The sequence below is a fragment of the Podarcis vaucheri genome (assembly GCF_965113315.1).
Source record: "Podarcis vaucheri genome assembly, chromosome: 7".
Classification (NCBI taxonomy): Eukaryota; Metazoa; Chordata; class Lepidosauria; order Squamata; family Lacertidae; genus Podarcis; species Podarcis vaucheri.
Genome location: NC_138765.1, coordinates 62022002 through 62046576, shown reverse-complemented (window position 1 = coordinate 62046576; position 24575 = coordinate 62022002). Strand labels below are relative to the sequence as shown.

At 40.7% G+C, this 24575-nt stretch overlaps 1 protein-coding gene across 8 annotated transcripts in view; it reads left to right on the top strand.

The window, feature by feature from the left end:
- PHKB (phosphorylase kinase regulatory subunit beta) overlaps positions 1-24575 on the top strand; it is a 137643-nt gene that overhangs the window by 41118 nt on the left and 71950 nt on the right. For all 8 annotated transcript variants that reach the window (XM_082232869.1, XM_082232870.1, XM_082232873.1 and 5 more), the window contains 4 exons: positions 3936-4043; positions 7449-7529; positions 13185-13300; positions 21857-21920. In XM_082232869.1, the coding sequence (XP_082088995.1) occupies positions 3936-4043; positions 7449-7529; positions 13185-13300; positions 21857-21920 (369 nt within the window). The remainder of the gene's footprint in view (positions 1-3935; positions 4044-7448; positions 7530-13184; positions 13301-21856; positions 21921-24575) is intronic.

Genomic DNA, 24575 nt, shown 5'->3' with positions numbered 1-24575 from the left:
ATAGAGCACTGAAATATTATTTGAGGCCCATATTGCTTTGCTAAACTGATACAATCTTTACATGTTGAGATGTCTTTGGTATGAAAAAAAGATCAATGTTGATCTCAGAACTGAAGCTGCCGAGAGCATTTTCTGGAACTGGAGAATAAGCAGCTCTCTGTTACACTTCCAATGCATTGTTTTGAGTATGCAGGCTTTTGTGTTAAATATATTTGCAAAGAGAACTTAGTAACTGCTGAAAGAGCCTTGTCCTCAGTGGAGGTTAGAAAAACTAAAATGTCTTTTGTAAGGTAGAGTGACATCATTCTGAGGAGGAATTGTGTCCAAAGCGGTGGTGACTTAATTAGTCAATTACACTGGTCAACAACAAATTTGTTGTCTGCGTTTTTTCAGTTGATTTAGGATGAATCTGATGCACTGAATCCAAAAATCACATTGGTTTTGCTCAATCAGGTCAAGTTTTTGAGCTATGGCCACATGTCATTTTTTACGTTTTTGTTCACATGTACGCTTGTGTGGAGCATTTTAGAAGAAGTTGGTGGGGGTAAAATGCCATGTCGAATAATTGTTTTGATTGGAAATGATTATTTTAATGACAAGAAGTATTCAGGTCCGATAGTTCTGGGTGATTATGTTGAAAAGGGATCAGTTTGAAGTCATAAAACCATGTCACTGACTGCTACTTCTGCGCTGTTGATGTGACTGGGATCAGCATAAGTGGTTTATCTGTGTTGACCTAAAGATGGTGAACTTTTTGTTGGGACAACACTCTGGCTTCACCAAGTACCCATGTTTTCTGTGCATGTGGGATAGTAGGGACCGTGCTCAGCATTACATGAAGAAGGACTGGCCTGTGCAGGAGAAATTGGTGCCTTTCAAAGAAAGGAACGTCATCAACGACCCTCTGGTGGACAGAGACAGAATACTCTTCCCACCGCTGCACATCAAGCTCGGCTTAATCAAGCAGTTCACCAAGGCTCTGGACAAGGATGGTGACTGCTTCACTTACTTGTGCCAGGCTTTTTCAGGATTGACCATGGAGAAGTTGAAAGCTGGCATCTTTGATGGTCCTCAGATCCATCTGCTCATCAGAGATCCAGAGTTCAGAAACTCAATGAACGAAGTGGAACTGGAAGTGTAGAAGGCATTTGTTCTGGTAGTGAAGAACTTTCTTGGCAACAATAAGGCCAGAAACTACGCAGAACTTGTCAACAACATGCTGACTGCTTTCAGAAACCTAGGCTGCAACATGAGTGTCAAGGTGCACTACCTATTTTCACATATGGACCGGTTTCCTGAGAACCTGGGTTCAATGAGTGACGAGCAGGGGGAGAGATTCCATCAGGACATGAAAGAGATGGAGACCAGGTATCAGGGTCGCTGGGACGCAGTCATGATGGCTGACTACTGCTGGACTCTGAAGAGAGACCTCCCTGCCGCTGAGCATTCCAGGAGTTCCAAGAAACGGAAGTTCAAGCCCTGAAGTTTGAAAAATGGTGAAGCAACATGCAATTTACATGTACTTACCTTTATCAATGCCCACCATTCAGTTTACAGTAAACCTGACCTGATGGAGAGAAACGGATGGCATTTCCTGATTCAGCAGTGCAAAAATACCCTAAATCAGTTGTAGAAATCTAGACAACATTCAAAAAGTAAAAAATTGTTGCCCAGTGTTATATTTCTATATAATCTTGTATCGTATTTGTTTTATTATTGTTAGCCTCTTGGAGCACGATTTGTTGGAAAGGCAAGATTCAAATTTGACAAATAAATATATAGAATCATGGAATTGTAGAGTTCGAAGGGTCCCCAAGGGTCATCTAGGCCAGTACTCTGCCAATGCAGGAATCTCAACTAAAGTATCCATGATAGATGGCCATCCAACCTCTGCTTGAAAACCTCCAAGGAAGGAGGGTCTACTGCCTTCCGAAGGAGTCCATTCCACTTTTGAATAGCTTTTACCACCAGGCTTCAGCGAAAGCCTGCATTCGCCCCATAGGACGCACACACATTTCCCCTTCATTTTTGGAGGGGAAAAAGTGCGTCCTATAGGGCGAAAAATACGGTCTATCTATCTATCTATCATCTATACATATCTTATTTGAGGAGTGAGGGATGGGTCACCTTTTGAAAGCTGTTTCTGGTTAGTAATCTAAGATGCAGATAGTCCAACAAAGCGGAAATAAACCTTTGAAGGCTCTTTGTCATGTATTATGGCTGCTACTGCCTTTTGGTGGAGTGGCAACACAGCACATTCTTGATTGCTCTGTGCTTTTGCTGAAGTTGCTGTTGGATACTGCGTTTACATTTCTATTGTAAGCCACCTTGCGTAATTGTTAGTTGGAGTGTACACACTGAAAATAAAGAAAATCATATAAATAATAAATGATACAAAATGTGTTGATTGGGAAGATGAAATTCTTTTGGAATGCCAAATTTTGCAGAAGATTTTTTTTAAAAAAAATCTGCAAAAAGGGGCAAATTGCCCATTGACAACCAATTGGGTATGTAATGCTGACTGGAGGAAATGGAAAACTGGGGAATGGAACATTAATGGAATCTCCTGGAAAAGGGCAAGATTTCATAGAATCCTCAGAAGGAGCACTCCACACTGCTACATTTTTATTTTAGTTTTTTGCAGATATTACGTGCTTTGAATAATTTACAAATATCAGTATTGTTTACAGGGGTATACTTTTGTTGACTTTAAAAAAATGATGGTGCTTGACCTCATTTAGTCATGTCAGCCTTTTTCTGTTGATTGCATATGCCCAGGATTTATTACTTTCCATGTGCCAGTTCAAGTAAGTTAGAATTGTCTGTGGTTAAACAATAATCAAGATGGATGGATTCATAGAAGAGATTAGTGTAGTTCCTGATTGTGATGATAAAACATTTGTTTCAGTTGTCTAGTGAAGATAGCTACCTTTCTTAGGGTAGCAAAATTACTCATTTTCATCACCTGCACCAAAGATCAATGAGATGAACCACTCAGTTAATTAAATATCTTATGTTCTCTATACACTTTCTATGTGGGGAGGAAAAAACCCACAGGCTAGGTTCCAGGCCAGTGTTTCCCAACTGGGGAGCCTATGGCCCCCCTGGGGCCCCCCAGGATATTCCGTGGGGGCCACAGGTGAAAAATGTGTAAATGGGGGACCATAGCACGAGGCTAGAGGGGCACAGAGGGAATTGAGAAGTGATTGCGGAGGGGAATCATTAAAAAAATAATCCTGAGCAATCCAGAGAAGGCCTTGGGCTTCCATGACCCCTTCCTTCCCCACTCGCTTTGGGAGTCGGGAAGAGTCTAGACTGCTAGGTTTAAAAGGACTTCTCACATTGAAATCGCCACAGGGTATATTGGTTTTGCCACTCAGCTCGCTCTCTTTCAAAAAGGGGAACGGTGGAAAGACAGGGGAATCTGACCTGCTTCTGATCTCTCTGTAGTGAGAATTCTAGTGGGAAGATATAAAAATAGCTGGAAGGAAAGACCCCAAAATGAAATCAGTGGTTTTCGCCAAAGTAATAATAATAATAATAATAATAATAATAATGCCACATTTTCCATTGCCATGTGGAAATTGCATAGAAAGGGAAGGATTTCCAGTCCATTGATGTGATAGGCCATTCTGGACCCTTAACAACCATGTGGAAGAAAGCTTATGTTTGGAGATGGATCCTGCCACCTTTGCTGTCTGGCTCTTATTCATAAGACTGGTAAGAATATGGGTTTTACCGCTCCAGTAGGTGATCTTTAGAATTAGCTTTATATTTAGAGCATAGTGTTTTACATTGCATAATGGGGTTTTTGTTTGATAAAAAAAGTTAATCCAACAATTATAATCTTCAGTGCCTTGTGATACTTTCATGATAGAAACATAATAATCTGTATATTTATTTAGGAGTATCATCTCTGTTTTCTCTCTCTAAAGGTTCAACAATATAAGCAAGACCCTAAGCCATCCAAATGCCTCCATTCTGTTTTCAGTGCCCACACAGGTGATGAAGTCTTGTCCCACAAGGAATATGGACATCTTCAGGTATGAAATAAAATTCTTAAATATACTTCAGGGACTGAGTGGCTTTGAGTATTGTTCCTTTCCCCTGCTGCTCAGTTAAAGACCAGAGTTCTTTAAAGATGTGCCAAACTCTGGAGCTTGGCAAATTGATTTTCCCGCTTTAACATACCAATAAAAGCAAGCTGTTTGTAGCCCAACTCTCTGCTGTATATCTTATTGAATAAAATAGCACTACAATGGCCAAAAGTTGCTTTCTTTGAAGCAACACAAGCTGTTGTCAGCAAGTAATTTCAGTATATATATTAAAAAACCATTTGTATTATAAATAAAATTTGAGAACATCTGATGCTGTATTCTGTAATTTTGTACATGTTTTAGCTTCACTTACTAGGAAACAGCTTAATTAATAAGAAGGACTTAATGTACTCTGATACTGCTTTTTCATTTAATTTTTAGCTTTGGTTTTCATAGTTCACATTTCTGTGATTTACAAATGAAGTTTCCTTCCTGCTTTTGTCATGTTTGCTTATGGTCAGAAATTTATTTGTCCAGCCAATGGAAATTAGAGTTTCTCCTGGATAATTGCCATGAGGAAATTTTCACTAGAATGGCTACTTTTGCCTTGGCTGCAAGCTTCTTCAAAATTACTTTGACTCACAGTATTGCAGATTGTAATCATTATGTTTGCTGCTGAGCCTAGTTTGGCATTGAGCTGTTGATACATTGTAGGCTTTCTTTTATGTGGATTTCTTCGTTTACTGCCCAATGTGTTTTATTGTGTTATTTTTAGTATTCTACTTTTTCATTTGTCATGGCCAGTAGCTGAAACAAAGGAACTGAACTGAATGTTGCAGATACCTTCAACCAGCCTTCTCACATCGAACTTAGTCATCACCATTTATTGGCATTGTTTGTCTACCTTTTTTGATGTACTTCTTAGATTTTTTGATGTACTTCTTAGGAATAGACATGTTGTTGCAAGAACAGTAGAGCTAAGACCACTTTTCAGAAAATGGTCCAGCTGCCGTTTTCAAACCCGTGGCTGGCATCTAAATTAGAGACCTACTCCAGGGGAACCAGAGTCTTGCACATCTCTAGTGGAAAGTTGGACTTACTTCTTTGTGGCATGCCAGTCTTGTGCTCAAAGTGCTTGTGAGATTTCCTTCAGCTTCAAAATTGGTTTCAAAGGGGGGCTGCTCTTCCAGAATCATGAGTCCAAATACCCCCTAGGCATGGGCAGCCTGGGGACACCTTCAGACCACACATTTAAAAGCACTGTGACACCATTTTAAGCAGTCACATTGGCTTCCCCCAAAGGATTCTGGGAGTTGTAGTCTGTTAAAGGTGAGGAGAGTTGTTGTGATACCCCTATTTCCTTCTCAGAGCTACAGTTCCCAGTGTTCTCTGTGAAAAGGGATTGATTGGTAAACTACTCTGAGAATCGTAGTTTTGTTTTGAAGAGAGGGGTCTCCTAACTACTTTCAGCACCCTTAAATTACAGCTCCCAAGGATTATTTGGGATAAACCATGGACTGCTTAAAGTGGCATAGTGCTTTAAATATATGGCATGAATGTGGCCATAATCATAAAGATTTTTGGATGTAACCTGTGGTGAGCATAAAACAGTGATTCCTGTGACTGGTTAGTCAGAATACATATCATCACCTTTAGAGTAACTACTGGCATTTTATCTGGCATTTACAACCTGGTACCCTCCAGATGTTTTGGGTTTCAATTCCCATCAGCCCTAGTCAGCACAGTTGGTTTCAGACTTTGCATCTTTCTATGGCTTAGAACTGGGTGCTTAAAGAGGCATGCACCTGTATAAACCAGATTGTTATGGTTTCAGACACTCTCCTCCTGGTACCCCCATCAAGGTGAAGTGGTTGGAAAATGGGGAAAGGGCCTTTTTGGTAGTAGCACCCTCTTTTTTTATATAAGATATTTATTAGAGTTTCCAATTTTATACAAACAAAAAAGAAAAAACAAACATAAAAATATTAAAAACACATAAATTTCACAACTTATTTTCTTGTGACTTATTTCCCCGACCTCCTCATACCTCCCCTTCTTGTATACCCAGTTTAAATTGTTTATACAGCAAATCCTTATCTCCGCATCTTAAATTATTATAGCTTTAAATTCTTGCTTACAAAAAGAAAGTCATTTTATCATAGTTACAGCTTGAAACCGCTTAATTTCAATCCAGCTGGTAGTAGCACCCTCAATGCCCTACCCAAGGCTGCTTGCGTGGTGCCTCCTCTCATGATTTTTCGGCACCAGACCATAATCTGCTTAGTCGTTGTTGCTGTTTCAAACTTTCTATTTTAACGGCAGTTGCTCTTTTTATTCCTGCCATTTTATTAGCGATGTTTGTTTGTAATTAATTGCTTGTTCTTCATTTTATTGTTATTAACTGCCAGGAAAGGAGGGTTACAGTTCTTTAAAAAATAAATAAATTGAAACTATTCTGTTATCTCCAAATGGAAGGTGCATGAATAAGCAACATGTAATCTTAGCTGCTGTGAAATGATTATATTTTGTGTGCATTCATTTCTCTGATAACTTTGCCTTTTTTTTTTTTTTTTTTTTTGCCCCTACGATGCAATATCTTGGCAGTGCTACGGCAGTTGATGCTGATATCTAATAGATAATTATGTTAACAGAAGAAAACAACTCATTTTTCGTAAATATAATTTAAACTCTATTAATCAAATGCGGAAGAGTTGATTGAGACTAATATTTCCCTCTGCAGGAGGCTGCATGAATGTTTTGTTTACAAGGTGGGAGATGGGGGTATACTGCCTGATGCAGTAATATCCTCCACTGTATGTCTTTTCTTTTTGCTTTGTCATCTGCACTGTCATTTGCATCTACTAGAAGCATTTTGACATGAATGGCACTGAAATAAATCCCTGCTTGTTTAAAACAGAAGACCAAAAAACAGCTAGCTAGCTAGCTAGATTAATTTCACAACTTAATTTGCTTAATTTCACAACTTCCAACTGCAGGTAAAAGTTTTTTTTTTACCTTCTAAAACAGATGCTGTGTGGATTCTGCTGTAAGCAACATTGATTGTGTGTGTGTACGTCTCCTGATGCCCCAAGTGTGCTTTAATATTCCCATGGGCCATACTTCAACAGATGATAGTTAATTACAGGAGCAAGCCAACAGCTCTTAGCTTACATACCCCTTCATGTACAGGACATGCATTAATTCTCCATCTGTTCCTGTTCTTTCTGCTCACTCTGACAGTTTCACTTTAGCCACCTCCATTTTTTTTGGTTCTTTGACAACTTTGCTGCAGGACTTCTTATTCAAGTGGGAGCACAAACTCAACATGAGATATAATAGGTGATTCTTTTTTGCTTTGAGGGTCATTTCTTTTACTGTCTCACCATTCTTGTCCTTTTTTCCTTTTAACAGATAAATGCTGTGTCGTTGTTCCTCCTCTACCTAGTTGAGATGATATCATCTGGTTTGCAGATTATCTACAATACAGATGAGGTATGAATTCACCAACCCCATGAATCATTAGAACATGTTGAAGGTATTCTTACAGTCTTCATAAAATCACCCTATGGGGTAGGTTAAGCTAATAGAAAGGGGAATGTACCAAAGTCACCAAGTGTGTTCTATGGTTCCCCAAGTTTTGCTAGTCCTAGCTTAATACTTTAGACACTAACTACACCAGGTTAGCCTGTCTTCCATACAACTTACTTAAGAGATGTTCTGTGGATTACATCTGGATTGTTTTAAATCTAAGGTTTCACCCACAAGGTTGCTTTTAAAATATCATATGTGGTGACCCATAACTTTTCCTTTTACTTATATATTTAATTTCTATACCGCCCTTCATTCAAGGACCACTGGGCAGTTTACAATATAAAAACACAAAAACACACCCCATAGTAACAAACAAACAAAATATCCCCCACCCCCCAGTTTAAAATGCCATAGATTGCTCAGTTAGCCAAAGGCCTGGGAGAAGAGGAATGCTTTTGCCTGGCACCTAAAGATATGTAACAAAGGCGCCAGGCAAGCTTCCCTGGGGAGTGCATTCAATAAGTGGAGAGCCATCACAGAAAAGGCCCTTTCTTGTGCTTGCTATCCTCCAAGCCTCTCATGGAGGATGCATATGAAGAAGGACTTTAGATGATTGTTGTAGGGTCCAGGTCAGTTCATATGAGAAGAGGCAGTCCTTGAGGTATTGTGGTCCTGCGCCATTTTAGGTGTTATCGGTCAAAACCAGCACTTTGAATTGAGCCGGGAAACTAATCAGCAGCCAGTTAGGCCAAGATTGGTGTTATAGGCTCAAACCGTCTTGCCCCGATGAGCAACCTGGCTGCTGCATTTTGCAGCAGCTGAAGTTTCTGAACTGTCTTCAGAGGCAGTCCCATATATAATATATTGCAGTAATCTAACCTATTGTAATTTCAGAATATTCTAGCAGCAGAGATTGCTCTGTTCGACATTCAGTCTTAGTAGTGTTGGCTTTGTATATGGAAACTGTGGTTCAAATCCATGTTCAGCTATGAAGCTCCAGGATGGGGAAACCTGTAATCTTCCAGATTTGGTGGGCTACAACTCACTTTATTTCTGACCATTGGCCATGCTGTCTTAGGCCAATGGGAGTTATGACAGGCTTCCTACTCTCAGTTTATCACTATGCTCAGTTTATCCTACCTCATGGGGTTGTTGTGAGAAGAAAAATGTAACCCTGTGGAAGCTACCCTCTCTGAGCTGTTTGAAGAGGGGATGGGAAACAAATGTGAAACAAATCTGCCTTCTCTCCAAGATTCATGGTGCTGTCATGGAAATAAAGGATAGGTTGGTAGAACTTCAAACTGTCATTTAAATGTGACTTTTTCCTTTCATACCATTTTCATTCATCATCCTTCAGCTGCTTCTAAAGCCCATATAGATTGATTTGGATAATCAGTGCCTTTCAAAATAATATAAAAGCCTTAATCTCAGCAGGAATAGTGGGGTTTTTTTTTTAGTGGTATTACAAGTTCTGCATTAAAACCTTGCATTCTTTTATGGAATTTACTTTGTTGGTTTTGTGTGTGTACATGTATGTGTAGCAGGGATTACCATTAATAACGAATAATGCCCTTATTGTTGTGCTAGGAGCTGTACATGTTCAAAATGCATACAAAATGTCCATGCAAGTCCTTGTTAATGAGTCACAACAGATTTCACAGTCCCCACCATTTCTTTTTATGAATAGATTCAGAAATGGCCCTTTGAATGCTGGTTTTTTAAATGTGGTTTTAGTCTTTAAAAAGTTAGAATTTTGACAATCTGTTTCAATCAAATCTGAATCTTGCAGTCACAATGTGTAATTCAATCTTCCATTTACAACTGCGGGTTGCAGCATTTTATTCTGGACTGATTTCCTGATTGAAATTGCATGCAAAGCTGATATTCAGCCTGTATAATGGGTTTCCAAACATGATCCATGTGTGCACAAGTGTGCCCACCATACGTCCTACAGCTCTTGTGAAAGGTCTTAGTAAGTATCCCCTCAAAAATCTGCGCAATCTATTTGCTCTTTCTGCTCAGTTCCTGTTTGCACAGCCTCAGCCTTTATTACCTGGAAATGTTCCCTGAAACTTGCTCACACTTCAGTGAATGCCAGGATTGGATACCTGCGCTTCCACCCAAAGCAGAGGAGAGGTGCAAAGAGCTTCTTTGTGTGAGCAAATGTGGTGATAGCTGATGTAGGCGCCTTTCCCCCAAAGACCAGGAAGCATGCCCATACCATTTTGAGGTCCTGTCTCTTTGCTTGTTTTATTAGGTGTGGCAGCCATTTTGCATTGTGCCGTGCCCCCACAGCAGCCATTTTGTAGCTGGCGTTCATGGCACTTTCTCAAAATTTGAGATGTGGCCTGCATCTCAAATAGTATTTAAACAGTGTGTTCAGAGTGTTTCTCCTGAGTTACGTACAGTGGCTGGTGAGATTTGCTAGGTGAGAAGTGCTAGTGACCACTGCATGGTGTGATAAGAGTGGAGAAAAGGATTTCCACCCTGATCTGTTGATGGTGTTGATGGGGTGCCCCATCTAACTCAGTGCTGAGTACCCAGCTGAGTTGCCCCTATTGATGCCAGTAGTCTGCACCCAGACCGTTAGCCACTCATCAGTACCCCCACCATCACCTCCACCAGTTCTGGAAGGTAAGGTTTAGGATTCCCCATCCTACCTTTGTCAGGATATAGCGACTGCCAGAAATTTCACCTGCCAATTGCCTGACTGGACACAGCTGATTAACCTCATTAATCTTTACAACTATCCTGGCATTTACAGATAGAGGACTGGGTGGTAGTGGTTTGCCTACAGCCATCTGATAGGTTCACTACTAGGCTGAGGTTTGAACCCAAGATTGACTGGTTCACAGCTCCCACTCTTATCCATTACACTACACCAAATCGCCTCTTCATGTGATGAAAATTGATCCGGCTGTGCAAGGCAGTAATAAGACTCTGTTGCCCAGCTGGATGTTATACACTTTGAATTTGCTCCTAGCTCTGAACTGCTTTTGACTTCCTTTGAATTGGCCCCTTTTCTGTATAGCTGAGTCTATTTTAATGCTTGAAGACTTCTTTGGGACCTCTTCCCCCTCTCGTCTTCCTTTATTTCACATTTAGACAATTCACTTGTGCAGGATGTTACGCCTATTGAATGCAGTGAAGCAATTCATTATTACTCCTTTTTCCCTCGGAGGTAAATGAGCTGCCTCTGGTAGTAGATGAAAATGCTGAGCAAGTTTGAATGGTTGGGTAAATTTAATGGGGTTTGTTTCCCAGCATAGAACAGCAGTATTTTGTTAAATCCTTACAAAAGGGGGGGGGGGCGACAACGACTTATTTTCAGTTTTATTATTTAAGCAACAGATGTATACAATGCACCATACCTGGTTAAGTATCCATGAACCTGGTCTATAGCCTAATATCATTTCAGGACTCCATATATGAAATGGCATGTATATGTTTAAAATAAAAAATGAGTATTGATAAACTATGGCTTAGCAACTGAGCGGGGGAGGGGGGCTTGTGGAAGGAGACATTTGGGTCCCCTTTGCCTCCTGGAAAGCTTCTCAGGGCACTCTTCTGAACAGAATGTTTTGTGACTCAGATGGCTCCTGGAGGGAATCACCTATATTGGGAACCATGAGTGAGCAGAGTGTTCATGAGATTCTCACAACACTCTGGAGAGGCTTTTAGGAGGTCTGCAAGGGAGGGGGAGGAGGGGTCAGTCCCATTCCACAAGATTCATTCTGCTTCTGGAACTCCAGAGCCAAGACTTCATCTTGAATTATTTGTACAATGGTACCTCAGGTTACATACACTTCAGGTTACATACGCTTCAGGTTACAGACTCTGCTAACCCAGAAATAGTGGTTCAGGTTAAGAACTTTGCTTCAGGATGAAAACAGAAATCGTGCTCTGGCGGTGCGGCGGCAGCAGGAGGCCCCATTAGCTAAAGTGGTGCTTCAGGTTAAGAACAGTTTCAGGTTAAGAACGGACCTCCAGAATGAATTAAGTACTTAATCTGAGGTACCACTGTACACTGAAATTTCTAGAGAAACACAACTTCTCATTTCAATTCCGTTTGTTTGTAAATGTGCAGTATTTACAATAAATAAACTTTAAGTTGGTCCAAAGCCAGGAGCTGTAGTGGGCAAGTTGGCCATACTGAAGTGGCTGAAGGTTGGATGATACCAGTATAATTTAGAAATGCATTTAATCCTTTCCTTTATTTCCATTTGTTCATCACTTCATTGTTTTCCATCTAATTGCCCAAGTTCACCATTAAGCTGAATGTTTCCAACCTGGGAGGAAAAATAACAATTTTGTATGTGTTAGGCTCTGTGTAGTTTTCTTGCAGGATTAACAAGATGCAGACAGATGGCCGGTGGTTTCAAAGCTGTCAGCTAGGAAGTGTCTGCTCTGTGTGGGGTTCCTGGACAAGATTAGACCGTTCAATAGAATCTCTGTTTCTATAGGCCCCCGAACAGCCAGAAACATGTTTACAAGATATTTATATGCCAGGGTTGTTTAAAAGCAGCAACCACTAGGCAGGACAACGGTCACCGGTTTGTTAGTTAATGGTACTAGAAGAGGCAGAAAGAAGGAAGACAGGAGAATAGCCTCAGCAGTGAAATATATTGATTTATTTAGGCACCTTTCTACTGCCCAAACAGTTGCGTCCTCTGGGTGCTTTATAGAAATTAAGCAGTGTTCTAGCAGTTGTAGCTGTGTATCTTTCTCCTCCTCTGCTGGCAACAATGCAGAAGAGGAGAGAAAGAGTTGGCAGTTGCCATAGCACAGACTGCTGCTGACCAATCAACTCAACACAGTACCAAGTTATATGTCCCTATAGCCAGGGTGGGGAACCTTTGACCTGTAGGCCAGATTTGGCCCAGCAGATGTCCCATATTGGTCCACGAAACCTTTCCCCCCAAACCATGCTCACTCTTCCCACAAGTACCATCATAGGCAGGTACCAACATGGCTACATGGGAAGAATCAGGAGCTTAAAGTGAGCTCTCACTCTGATATCACTGCTAAAACTGAGCCCTCCCCCTTTTTAACTGGTGTGCCAATGCAAACTGCTTTGTGCTACCGAGCCCTGCAGAAATCAGGCTTAAGCTCACACCCCTTCAGCTGATGGACGGTGAATTCTAGCCCACTGAATTGGTTGCGCAGCCAGGTTCCCCATGGCGAACTCAATCTTGCAGCCAACCCCTGTAGAAAGCAGACCTGAACTCACTGACCATCAGCTGAGCTCAAGAATGCCGGAAAGCACTTTCCGAGCCCTGTGCTCAGTACTTGCCAAGTGTCAAACATGGGTCTGGCAAAACCCCTTGTGCTACAGCTTCCAAATGTTGCACAAGGGACTTTGACAGGTGGGCGGGACAACCTACCTCTCAGTCATCTAACATCATCATGACATTACCCTCAGGGGTGGTGGCAGATAATGATACAGTCAACAAGAGCCAAAAATGTCCCCCACTCCTGCCCTATATGTTGAAACAGAAAGTAAGAGCAACAGAGACATCTGAAAATTTTGTAGCATCCAACTATGGAAGAAATATTGGCGTATTTCAGGTTTTTCTTTTTCCCCTTCATCTCCTTTCTGTTTTCTTTTTCTCTTAGGTGACCTTCATACAAAACCTTGTATTTTGTGTGGAAAGGGCATATCGTGTGCCCGACTTTGGTGTGTGGGAAAGAGGAAGCAAATACAACAACGGCAGTGCTGAACTGCACTCCAGGTATGGTGTGGGCAAGTCCTTCTGTTTCCAGTCTGTGCCTCTTTTGCATGTATTGATCCGTAAAACCATTTTGTTCCATTTCCACATTAATGTACATTAAAAAAAACACCCACATGAAAATTGTTATTTAAATATGTGTGTTAAAATATACCTTCTCTCCAAAGCCACATTGCCAAATGAATTTTCTCTCCAAAACTGCAATGGAACATTTAGAAATGTGAAATCAGGTTGATAGCTAAGTTCTGATTCATGCATTAGCCTGGAAGGTACAGATGAGGTCAGTTCATATCAGGTTTCTTAAATATTGGAGCCTTAATTCAAGATGAAAAGAAAATGGTTTTGCTTTTCCTTTCAGATGGAGTATCTGTAAGTAAATTTAGCAAATGGTTCAAAACTATGGTTCCTACAATATTTACAAAAGTATTGTATTTGTAGAATATTAATATGATAAAGCAGAAGATGGCAGCTTTTTAAAAAGCCAGGTGAACCCATCATTAAGACCAAACATCCTAAAAAACCCACTGGTGAATAATAAAGTGATCAAAAGCAACAAATAGGGAAGATGGTTCAAGATGGCGCCGAGGTAAGACGCTCTTATCGGAGCTCAAAGAACTCTTTTAACTAAATGCCCTTTGTTGCCGACTCCCCTCCTTCCTTTGGATTTTATTTCCTTTCATTATCTCGCTGTGCTTTTGAACATCTAAACACTACAAATAATAATAATAATAGAAACTTAATAGGGATACCACCAGGTATGCTTGCCTGGAGAATGAATCCCCAAAAGAGGACTTTACATCTGAAAAGGTCTAATTTTGGATTATCCTAGCCTAACCTCCATTGGCACAAGGACCCATAGGGAGGGCTTCTGATACCTAGGCAAATTTGTATGGAATGAGGCAGTCCTTGGGGTGTTCTGACCCTAAGCTGTTCAGGGCTTGGAACAGTTCAGCCAGTACCTTGATTTGTGTTCAGAGGTATTGAGAGCCCATGCAGTTGTCTCAGGACTGGTGGGATTTGTCCTACATGCCCAGTACCATGTAATAACTGCTATATTCTATTCTAATGGTAGATTCTGGTCTGTCTTCAGGGGCAGTCCCACATGCACTGCACTGCAGTAGTCCAAATGGCTGCTTCGGTAGTGTTAGGGAAAGCCATTATATTTCTGATCAACCTGGATACTGTAAAACAATGCTTTATTTGTCAGTCTTATGGTTAATGAAAGATGACTTGAATCAATTCACATGACTGTATAGAAAATGTACTCTGGCTGTAGTGTAAATGAAATCACTTAGATTGCCAGATAGACATGAATAGCTAATGTACATTTCTATTCTCAGTTTGATTTGAGTGCAAAGTTTTGAGTTTTCTTGATACAGCCTAGGAGCATATCCAACATCCTACTGGATTAATAACACTGAAAACTGAAAATTGTTCCTTTCCCTCCCCCATGCGATAAAGCGAGCCTTCTAAAGCCACTTCACTTCCTAAGCAGTGATCATCCTAAGGACCAAGTGGCAGGCTCCCCTTGTTTTAAATATAACTCTGAATATCAGACCATACTAGGTCTGATATTATTCTGGGAGTGTTCAGACAAATACACCTTATGGTTCATGTAGCCAGATCATTACAGACTCCAGGATAATGCTAAAGCTTCCATGGTCTGACTGCTTCTGTGTTAAGAGTGCCAATATTCTTTGTAGTTGTGCTCTTTTTATTACTCATACCTTCTTGAAATAAAATTCTGAAATTATATGTTACCTCTGTTTGTGCTCCATTACTAGTGAAGTCAGTAGAACTGTGGCCTTTTAGATGACAACTGTAATAATTTTCCCGGGAAAATGGCTTACAAATACTGTAGACTAAAAGAGAAGTCACAATGACAATAGTTATATATAAAATTTGCTGTATTGGCTCAGTGCGTTTATTTCAGTATGCAGTAACATTAAGGGAGTCAGGTGGACGCTTGTGTCTGCAATTTTATGTATTTGTAAGTTCTCCTTGCAATAAAAATGAGATACTTGTAACAATTTTAGATGTTTCCTTTTGCTGTTTTAGTACACATTAAAATATATATTGGTAACTTAACTCAAGAAGCCGAGCTATTTCAATAGACCTTAAACTACTTTCTTTTTTTTTAGTGTCAGACTTTAGTCCTTGATCTGAGTGGTTGTATTCAGAGAATGTGTCAAGGTCATAAACTTTAGGCTGTTTCTGTGCTGGAGAGACTGTACTCTTTCCCAGTGCAAGCAAAGTACAAGATGTTCAGCAAGGCAGAAGGGGGGCAGGGGGACCTGAAGCATCCTAGGGTCATGTAACATTACCTAGATATTTTGACCACAGAAAAGGTGCCTTCTCAAGCAGCTAATTGGTTGTGTCCAGTTCAGACGTCACAGCAAAACCATGGAATGCCTTTTGGGACCATGTCTCGAGCCTGCATACTCTTTTCTTCCCTTATTTCTGGTTTGTGATAGTCATAATTTGCCATTGCACATGAACCATTGTTTACACTTAAACACAAACTGGAAGCCGCAGGATCATGTGAGCATGATAGCTTTGAGGGTTTTTTCTACGATCAAGTGGTATTATTAGATAGATAGATAAATGATAGATAATGACCCTGAGGGCCAAACCATTACATTCAAAGCAGATTTAAGGTGTTTTGGCACCAGTCAGATCCTTGAAAGTTGTAGGAACCATTCAGGCTGCATCTTCCCCCTGTAATCTTGAGCTGTGGCACAGCAATACAGTTCTATCAGCTATCTTTTAAACCTGCAAAATATTTGTTTCAGGTTTAACAAATGTAGCCATAGCAAAGAAAAAAAAATGAGGAAACAACTGACCAAAGGAGACTTTTCTCTCTCCCTGCCCAATTAGTTAGTATGGGGAAAGAGAATTCTGCTCTTCATTAGGTGTGCACCTGATAGCCGTGAGACAGATTGTGACAGATCAGAGTGTTATGAAAAACCAATTCAGTTTGCTGTGTGGAAGGGAGCTGTGTGGCAGGAGCCATATGCCCGTGTCAGTAATTAGAAGAGTCATGCCAATAACTGAGTCAAGGGTCAGAAATGGATAGCATTTCAGGGAGTACATGGGAATAAGCGCAGAGAACAACCTGAGGGTAAGGTCAGGCAAACCTTAGAAGTTAGTTAGACAGTTCTTCCTACTGACACATTGATAACTTGACTGTTCTGTATTTAGGCACAACAAATTAACTGTTCACTGTCCCTTTAAGGGTAACCCAGCTCTGCACACTTGCTTAAGTGTCTTGGCTGGGAGCTGTTTGGAAGCCTCTTAATAAATCAGATTACTAACACCTGTGCCGCCTGAATTTTGTAGTTGGGGTCCAAGTGATAATACATGGACCAGCCAATGCAACCCTGGGGTGATGTAACCTTAAATACTAGTGAGAGAATAAAACAGCCCTGAAAAGCTGGACCAGGGAAAGCCATCCCTGGGGATTCTAGATCAGGTCCCCAAATCTGTGCCTGACACAAATTCATGAAAGAGGAATGCCATGTTTTCTAAATTACTGTTGGTCCTGCCTAGTAAGACTGCTCATTTAAAGAGAGCTGCACCCTAATAGAGTGTGATAATTACCAGCCATGTCTATACTTTCAAAAATGCACCGCACTTTGAAATTCCGGGGGGGGGGGCAGTCTCAAACCCACACAAAATCAAAACCTTGTATTTTGGGCTCCTTGTGAAAAATAGTTTCATAACATTTCTTGCAGACAGCACAGCTTTTACTGCTGAATTTTCAGCGAGGAAGATTTGCCGGTCTGCAATCATCCGCTGATTTTTGAACAGCAAGCTTTGCAACATCTCGCTAGAATCGTACGATTCCGTCCCATGTGTTCGAGCTCCTGAAGTATTCATTTGTCCTGTAACCATTTTGATCAAGCTGTTCCCAAGCATCTGCTGAATACCTCTGCAAAAACACTGTTGACATCTCCCATCTGTGTTACTGATAATAGTGGTGTTTCTGAAATGCAGCATCTTTGTACTCCGGAGCTTTAGAAAGGCACCGGAATCTTCAACTTGTTCTCCTTTGTTCTACAGCTAATATGCTGCTGTCATGCTGCCTGTCCCTATTAGGGTTATTTTGTTTGTCTGCTTGGCTGCCTTTTTAATGTAGCTTTCAGTCCCAAACACCTACGTATGGTTTCTTTTATTTTCTTTATTGCTGTTTAGCACTGTTCCCAACGTTTCACACAGATTCATCATTTGTGAACATGGGGAAATTATACTCAGGATACATAGTAGGTTTCTGAGGTTCTCAGTAATTGAATCCGAGTCTTAGTAGCTGGGTTTCTTTACGTTGCTTGTAACCTAGTTTCTTTGTTTCCTGTCTGAAAGCTTTTTCTTTCTTTTTAATCCCATATATCTAGTCTGGATTTGTTGCTTTTGATCACCTAATTAGTAGTGGCTGGAAACCAGCACGTCCTGAATGAGTGAAGAATTCAGCAGGCAGCTGTAAGCATGCAAAGAACTTGTGAGCTGGGTGAACAGCCAGGATGGGAGGCGATTTGAGGACAGCAGTTTTTATTCTTGCACTGTCTGTAGCTGAAATTTTGGAAAATCTTAACTAGCTTCCAAGGGGCTTTTAGTGTCAACAAGGTAACGTCGGATAGGGTTTTGAAAACTAGGTGCGGACAATGTGGATTACTTAGCTGCTGTCACTGCCATCAATATTTTAATGCTGGTTCTAAATGTGTTCTATTGGATTTTAACAAGTTTGTTTTTATTACTTTGTATTTTGTTATGATGTTTTAAAGATGTTGTAAACCATCTTGAATCCCAACTTGGGAGAAAAGTGGGATAGAAATGTATTAAATAAATAAATAAGTAAATAAATAAATAACTCCTATCCCTTTTGTAATTTGGGGGAGTTTTGGCTCATGCAGTTAAAGGACAATCTTCCCATATCCTTCGAAACCTGCACCTTTCCTGAAGTCTTTAGCTCTGATTGCATGTTTCTTATATTAATCCTTGGAGCCTGCAATTAAAGATGCCCAGAAGACAATGGACTGTAATTTAGTAGTGGAGTGCCTTGTCTTTCATATCTTTTCCTCCAGCAATCATGAAGGCATCAATCAAGTGCCCAAAATTTTACAGCAGCCATAATACCTAATCACAGAGCTTGTTCTTGGAAATAGCTCTTTGGCATTCTTCAGACTTGCCACCACTCGTTAGCGGGGTATATTGGCACCTCTAACGAGCTCTTATATCCATTTTATTGGTGTCTACGCCCTGTGTGTAGACAAAAGGCAGCAGCTAATGTTGTTGTTCCTCATTGCAGTGTATTATCTGTTCCCTTTTCTTTATATTTCTGCCGCAGTTGATGTCTTAAACTAGGGGAACTGTACCAGTTGGCTAATCTTGTTTCTGAAAAAGCTACTCATTTTTGCTGGTTTAAACAGGGAGGTCTCCATTAATAACTAATGCAAGTGATTATCCAAGTGATGAGTTTATCATGGCTTGGCATTATTACACTTTTACTGAACTGCTGTACTTGTAGTTCCTGGAGAAGATTTTTTTTTGTGAAGTTTGTGTGCTCATCCATTTTAGATTTTCTGCTCTTTGAATAAACTTTTTAAATAGATAGATAGATAGATAGATAGATAGATAGATAGATAGGAATTGGGCTGGATATAAGAATGAGCTGAAAGAGAAACTACTTGATTTTTATATATTTATTTTATTATTAATTTAAAGTATTTATCTCCTACCTGCTCCTTGTAAAACAGCACTCAGGGAGGCTCACATCACATTAAAAACCATTAAAGAAATATATTCCCAAAATAAACGAAATCCAGTCCCAAGAGCAACAGATAAAAAGAAACTTGAAAGAAAGGATTGGCTCAGTCCTACAGGCCTGGCACCTCCCAAAAAACCCTTCCCGCAAGTATAAATCAAATACATTAAGGAGAGGGCTACATACTTTTACCCAGATGTGGAACCTTTCCATTTGCAGGAACCCTTTTATTTACATTGCAGGGGGCATTCAAAAAAGTAATCCCACCCACAGGGTCAAAACTTTGGTCTACTGCACCACCTCATTGTGTAGCTCAGGCCCCATCATGGCACTGTCTAATATTTTGAATTTGCTTGTGGCTCATTAACCCTAGAGATTGGCTTTCACTGCTTTTAGAGGCTTGCTCTTAGTGAAACAGCATGCTCGCCAGTCCAGCTTCTGTTAATGTGTCATCCCATTATCTGGATAACAATAACTTTTAATCAGCAGAAGATAGAAAATTGTGGAGTTTCACCAACCTTTGATGGCAGCTGCTTAGAGCGGAGTTTTGTAGCCAACCTAATCAGCTTTTCCTTGTTGAACCAATTAGAATTAAACCCCACAAGCCTTTTCTCTCTCTTCTTTTCCTGGCACTGCTTCTGAAAGGCTTTGAAACCTATTGGTGTGACGGTTAGAAATAAAGGAAGAGTCTAAAATCAATGTTTCATGGTAAGCTGTTAATGAAAATGTTCCGACAGAAGCTATATTTATGATAAATATGCTACACGCAGCAAGACGTTTGTTCCCATTTCCATTCTTGCTTCTGTGAGGCTGCAGTAAAATCATCAGGCTAATGTTGCTTTTAATTTGAATCCGATAAGTTTTTTCCATCTCGTATTTAGTATCTGTATTACAGACTGGGCTTTAATTTTCTAAACGCCTGCATGCTACTGAATGTGAAGGCCAAGGTTAAATCCATCATTGCTTTCTACTTTGATCTTAGGGTCTGTTGTCAGTGCCATTTTTACATTAAGTTACTTTACTTTTCCCTCACCGCTATCCCTCATAAATGATAGTTACCTTAATGAAGGGCTTTACACCCAGAACACACCAGACCCATGTACATGCACTGGCCTGTATGAACTACCATATCTTGTTCAGTATTGCCATTCTGACGGGCAGCAGTTTACTCAGGTTTCGCTGAACAATTTAAATATTATTTTTATGTGGTGATAATGGCAAATTGAACGTGGGACCTTCTGTGTGCAAAGTTGGTGTTCTACAGCTGAGCTGCAGCCCCCTTCTCCTATCTATTGTTGTCTCCTGATCTCTGACCCACGTGTGTGTGTGCGTGTGTAACTCGAACAACAACCCTCCATTGTGAACATTTGCAATCGCTGCTAAATAATCACCAGATAACCTCAGGGTGCACACAAATGGATCATCAGTCCATCTACCACCTATTCTTAATGATTTAATTTCATGGAAACAGCTGGTGATGTTCGGGTTCATAAAATAGATATTCTCTGTAGATATTAATGAGGTGTTTATTTTAAAAGGGACAGGGTAATGCCCAATTAACTAGACCAGAAATGTTTCAACTGTCAGAATATGTCTTCCTCAGCAAAGAATGTGACCGCAGTATGATGTTGGAGGAGGTCGGATAGTCATATATTGCCTTGGTGTAGAACAGGGGTTGGGAACTTTTGACCCTCCAGAGGTTGGACTCCACAATCCCCAATTGTTAGCCATGCCAGCAGGCGCTGAGAGAAGTTGGAGTCCAGCTACACCTGAAGGGCCAAAGGTCCCTCATCCCTGTCTGTCTGCTCATTTCCTGATGTACGGTCTTAAAGCCAACACAGTGTGGGCTGCCATGATAGTGGTAGAAGCACTTATTCTTTCCCCCCAGGCCTTTGATTGATTGAGTTGATTATGTTTCATTGTTAGTGTGCTGCCAGATTTACTGTCTGTTGGAGTGTGTTCACTAAATGATAAACAATGTCACTGATTTATATTACTTTTCTTTAGCCTCTTTTATGGTATAATTTATTCGTGTTTATTTATTTTAAGTCATTCGGAGACCTTCTTAGGGTAACAAGCAACTGATAAGTGCTAACATCAACAATAACCTCCCATCTTTTCTGCTTTTTAGAAACATTTGCTCTTCAGCTCTTTAGTCCTCACCCCAGCTGAAATGAAGCTTACCCTCACTATTGCCATCCCTCCTGTTATTGCCTCTCCCGGCTGCCCAGCCTGGCAAAATTTAGGTTTTATGCATGTGGTGCTATTCTGCCAAGTTCCATGCCTAGCGATGGTGCTGGGTTGCCTCGGACCAGCCATCTTCTCTCAGCCTAACCTGCCTCACAGGGCTGTGCTGAAGATAAAATGGAGAGGGAGAGAACCATGTACACAACCTTGGACTCCTTGAGGGAAAGGTGGGATAAAGTGGAATAAAATAAGTTCACATGTGCAAAAGCTGCCAGTGCTTTATCATCAGGCTCTTGACAGATGAGCACATAGAGCACTGATATTTTTCCTGTCACTGGTGCCCTCTCAGCAAGACCTTCAAACCCATAGCCCCAGATGTCCAAACACAAGGTGACTCCCTATATATAACAGATGGCCAGCGACCTTTAAGGATAAACTGCTGAAAAATAGTAAAGAATAAGCCTACTATATCATCATTTTACCCTAGTTTGGTTTTTTTCAGTTCCTCAGCAAGAACAGATCTGATGAGCAAGGTAGCCTTGAGGGAGTTGGATTTTATTTCCAGAGTTGTGAGCGTAACAAACTTTTATTTCTTCTTCTTCTCTCTTTTTCAGTTCTGTTGGGTTAGCAAAAGCAGCCCTAGAAGCAATTAATGGATTCAACCTCTTTGGCAATCAGGTAGTAAAAATATTTAAGTATTTGTTCATTTTCCATTTTTAATTAACTGCTTGTTCTTCAGTAAATTGCTTTCATTGCAGATCAAAGGACACTTAATATCCATATGGTAAAGCCTGTTCACTCTCCAATTTTCTATTATTCTTTTTTAAAGAACTAGGCTAACAAATTATTTCTTTCTACTTTAGATACAGGATTCAAAGGCTAACAGAACCAGCTCTTTCCTCAGTTAACAGAAGTTACTTTTCCTTTCAGTCATTTATTTAACTCTTGTGAAAATGAAAAGTATAAATTTTTTGCTGTTCTAGTCTTTTGATCAAGACATTAAACAGCTCTGGCTGCTTATACAAATACTCTTTCCATTTTTCTGTTTTCAGCCTCTGATACAGTACACCATCACTTTCTTTTACTGACCTTCTTAAGGGTCTCCCCCCATACCCCCTATCAGATAATTTGGGAATCCATTGAATAGCCATGCTTTTCATTAATTGCTCCAAATCTGCTTTGATATGCATAGCCTTCTCTTGATTATCACAGAAACTGGTCCTAGCTCTGTCTCACTCTCTACGTATTATATAGCCATTAAAAATGAAAAGAAAAGGCAAAAGCACAAAGGGAAAAGGTCTAATGCCTTGTGTGCGATTCGTATGTCCCTAGTTTAGAATTGTTTTACAATAGAACCATTTTCAGAAGTAAAAATAAAAAATAATAATAAATTGTCCAGTAGCACCTTAGAGACCAACTAAGTTTGTTCTGGTGTAAGCTTTGTGTGCATGCACACTTCTTCAGATTACTTCAGATGCACACTTCTTCGTCTAAAAATATTGGCTTTCCTACTCTAGTGTGAATTAATGCTACTAAAAGTGCAATAAATTGATAAAGTATTAATCATGTTGTGTGCGTTGGGTTTCCCCCACATGAAATGAGCTGTTTTCATTTACAAATCAAAAGTGCAGGATAGATAGCTATATAAAAAGGTAAAGTAACCCCTGACCATTAGGTCCAGTCGTGGCCGACTCTGGGGTTGCGGCGCTCATCTCGCTTTATTGGCCGAGGGAACCGGTATACAGCTTCCTGGTCATGTGGCCAGCGTGACTAAGCCACTTCTGGCGAAACAGAGCACTGCATGGAAACGCTGTTTACCTTCCCGCCGGAGTGGTACTTATTTATCTACTTGCACTTTGACTGCTTTCGAACTGCTAGGTTGGCAGGAGCAGGGACCGAGCAACGGGAGCTCACCCCGTCATGAAGATTCGAACCACCGACCTTCTGATCGGCAAGTCCTAGGCTCTGTGGTTTAACCCACAGCGCCACCTGCGTCCCAGATAGCTATATAGCTACACATTAATAAAGTTATTATTAGCTATATATAGGAAGAACGTACAAATGGTAAAAAAGAAAAGAAAACCAAGACACCAAGGGTTTCTTAAGGATTAGTGACATACCCCATGGTATCAGTTTCTTTTTGTGGAAATATTGTCGCCTTTGTTTAATCTGAGGACACCACTGTCAAAGAGACCACTGGCATGCAGAGCAGCAGACACACTTATCTGAAAAGCTTAAGGCTTCTTAAAGGGATTCGGCTTAGTTTTAACTGGATCCTTATGGTGAGCACAGGGCAAAGTGTAAACAGCTACCAGGAAAAAAGAACCTTTCATCTTTAATTTAACTATGTCTTAATCTGGGGGATTTGGAAGCTTGAGCGTTTGCAAGTAACCTCTGTTTGGCCTTGAAATAACAGAGCTCATCCTTCTTGCTCTCTGAATGCTTTCCATGAATATAGAGCTGATTTGTTTTACAAAATGGATCCATGAAATCCATGACTTAGGCCTTATTGCCTTACGTTACGTTTATCCCCTACCTCAGTACAGAAGACCAGATCTAAGGTGTGTCCTGCTGTGTGCATTGGGCTAGATACATGAGACAGGCCCATGATGGTCATGGAGGCCATAAACTCCTGATTTACTCCAGGCAAGTCAGCTTCAGCATATATGTTGAAGTCCCTGAAGGCCAAAAGTCTTGAGGGGGTGGGTCCTCGACACCACCTCTGAGACTACCTCTGTCAACTCAGGGAGGAAGACTGTTAGGCAATAGGGTGGATAGTGCACCAGCTAAATCCCGCTCCTGTCTTGAGTTTCTAATGTCTAATGTAACTGCAGGATAAAGTACCTGACCAGGGAAATGAAATCCTTAACGGTCACAACTACTCCCATTTTCCCACCCCTCAAAGCATGGTTGACACTGACCTAGAAACCTAGGGAGATTTACACCTCCCTTCATCCAACCACATTTCATTTATACAGGCCAAGTTGGCATGTCCTCCTAGGATAAGGTCAAGGATAACAAGACCTTTCCATTGACTGACCTTAGCATTTTTTGCTTCAGCCCTGTGAGGGCTAAGATAAGCCTAAAATATTTGTAATGCTGGAAGGTGGATAGAACTAAAATGTCTAACAATCTTTGCCCTGGTCAACACCTCCATTGTCCATCACCACAGCACCTCTTTCTCTCTTCTCCTCCTTTTCTAATTCATTCCTTTCACCCCCATCACCTGTATAATACCAATACAGGACTTTAACCAGCACAAGAACCAAACATGGAACCCTCCCAGATGTTGGACTCCAGCTCCTGCCAGCCCCAACCAGCATGGTATGGTGC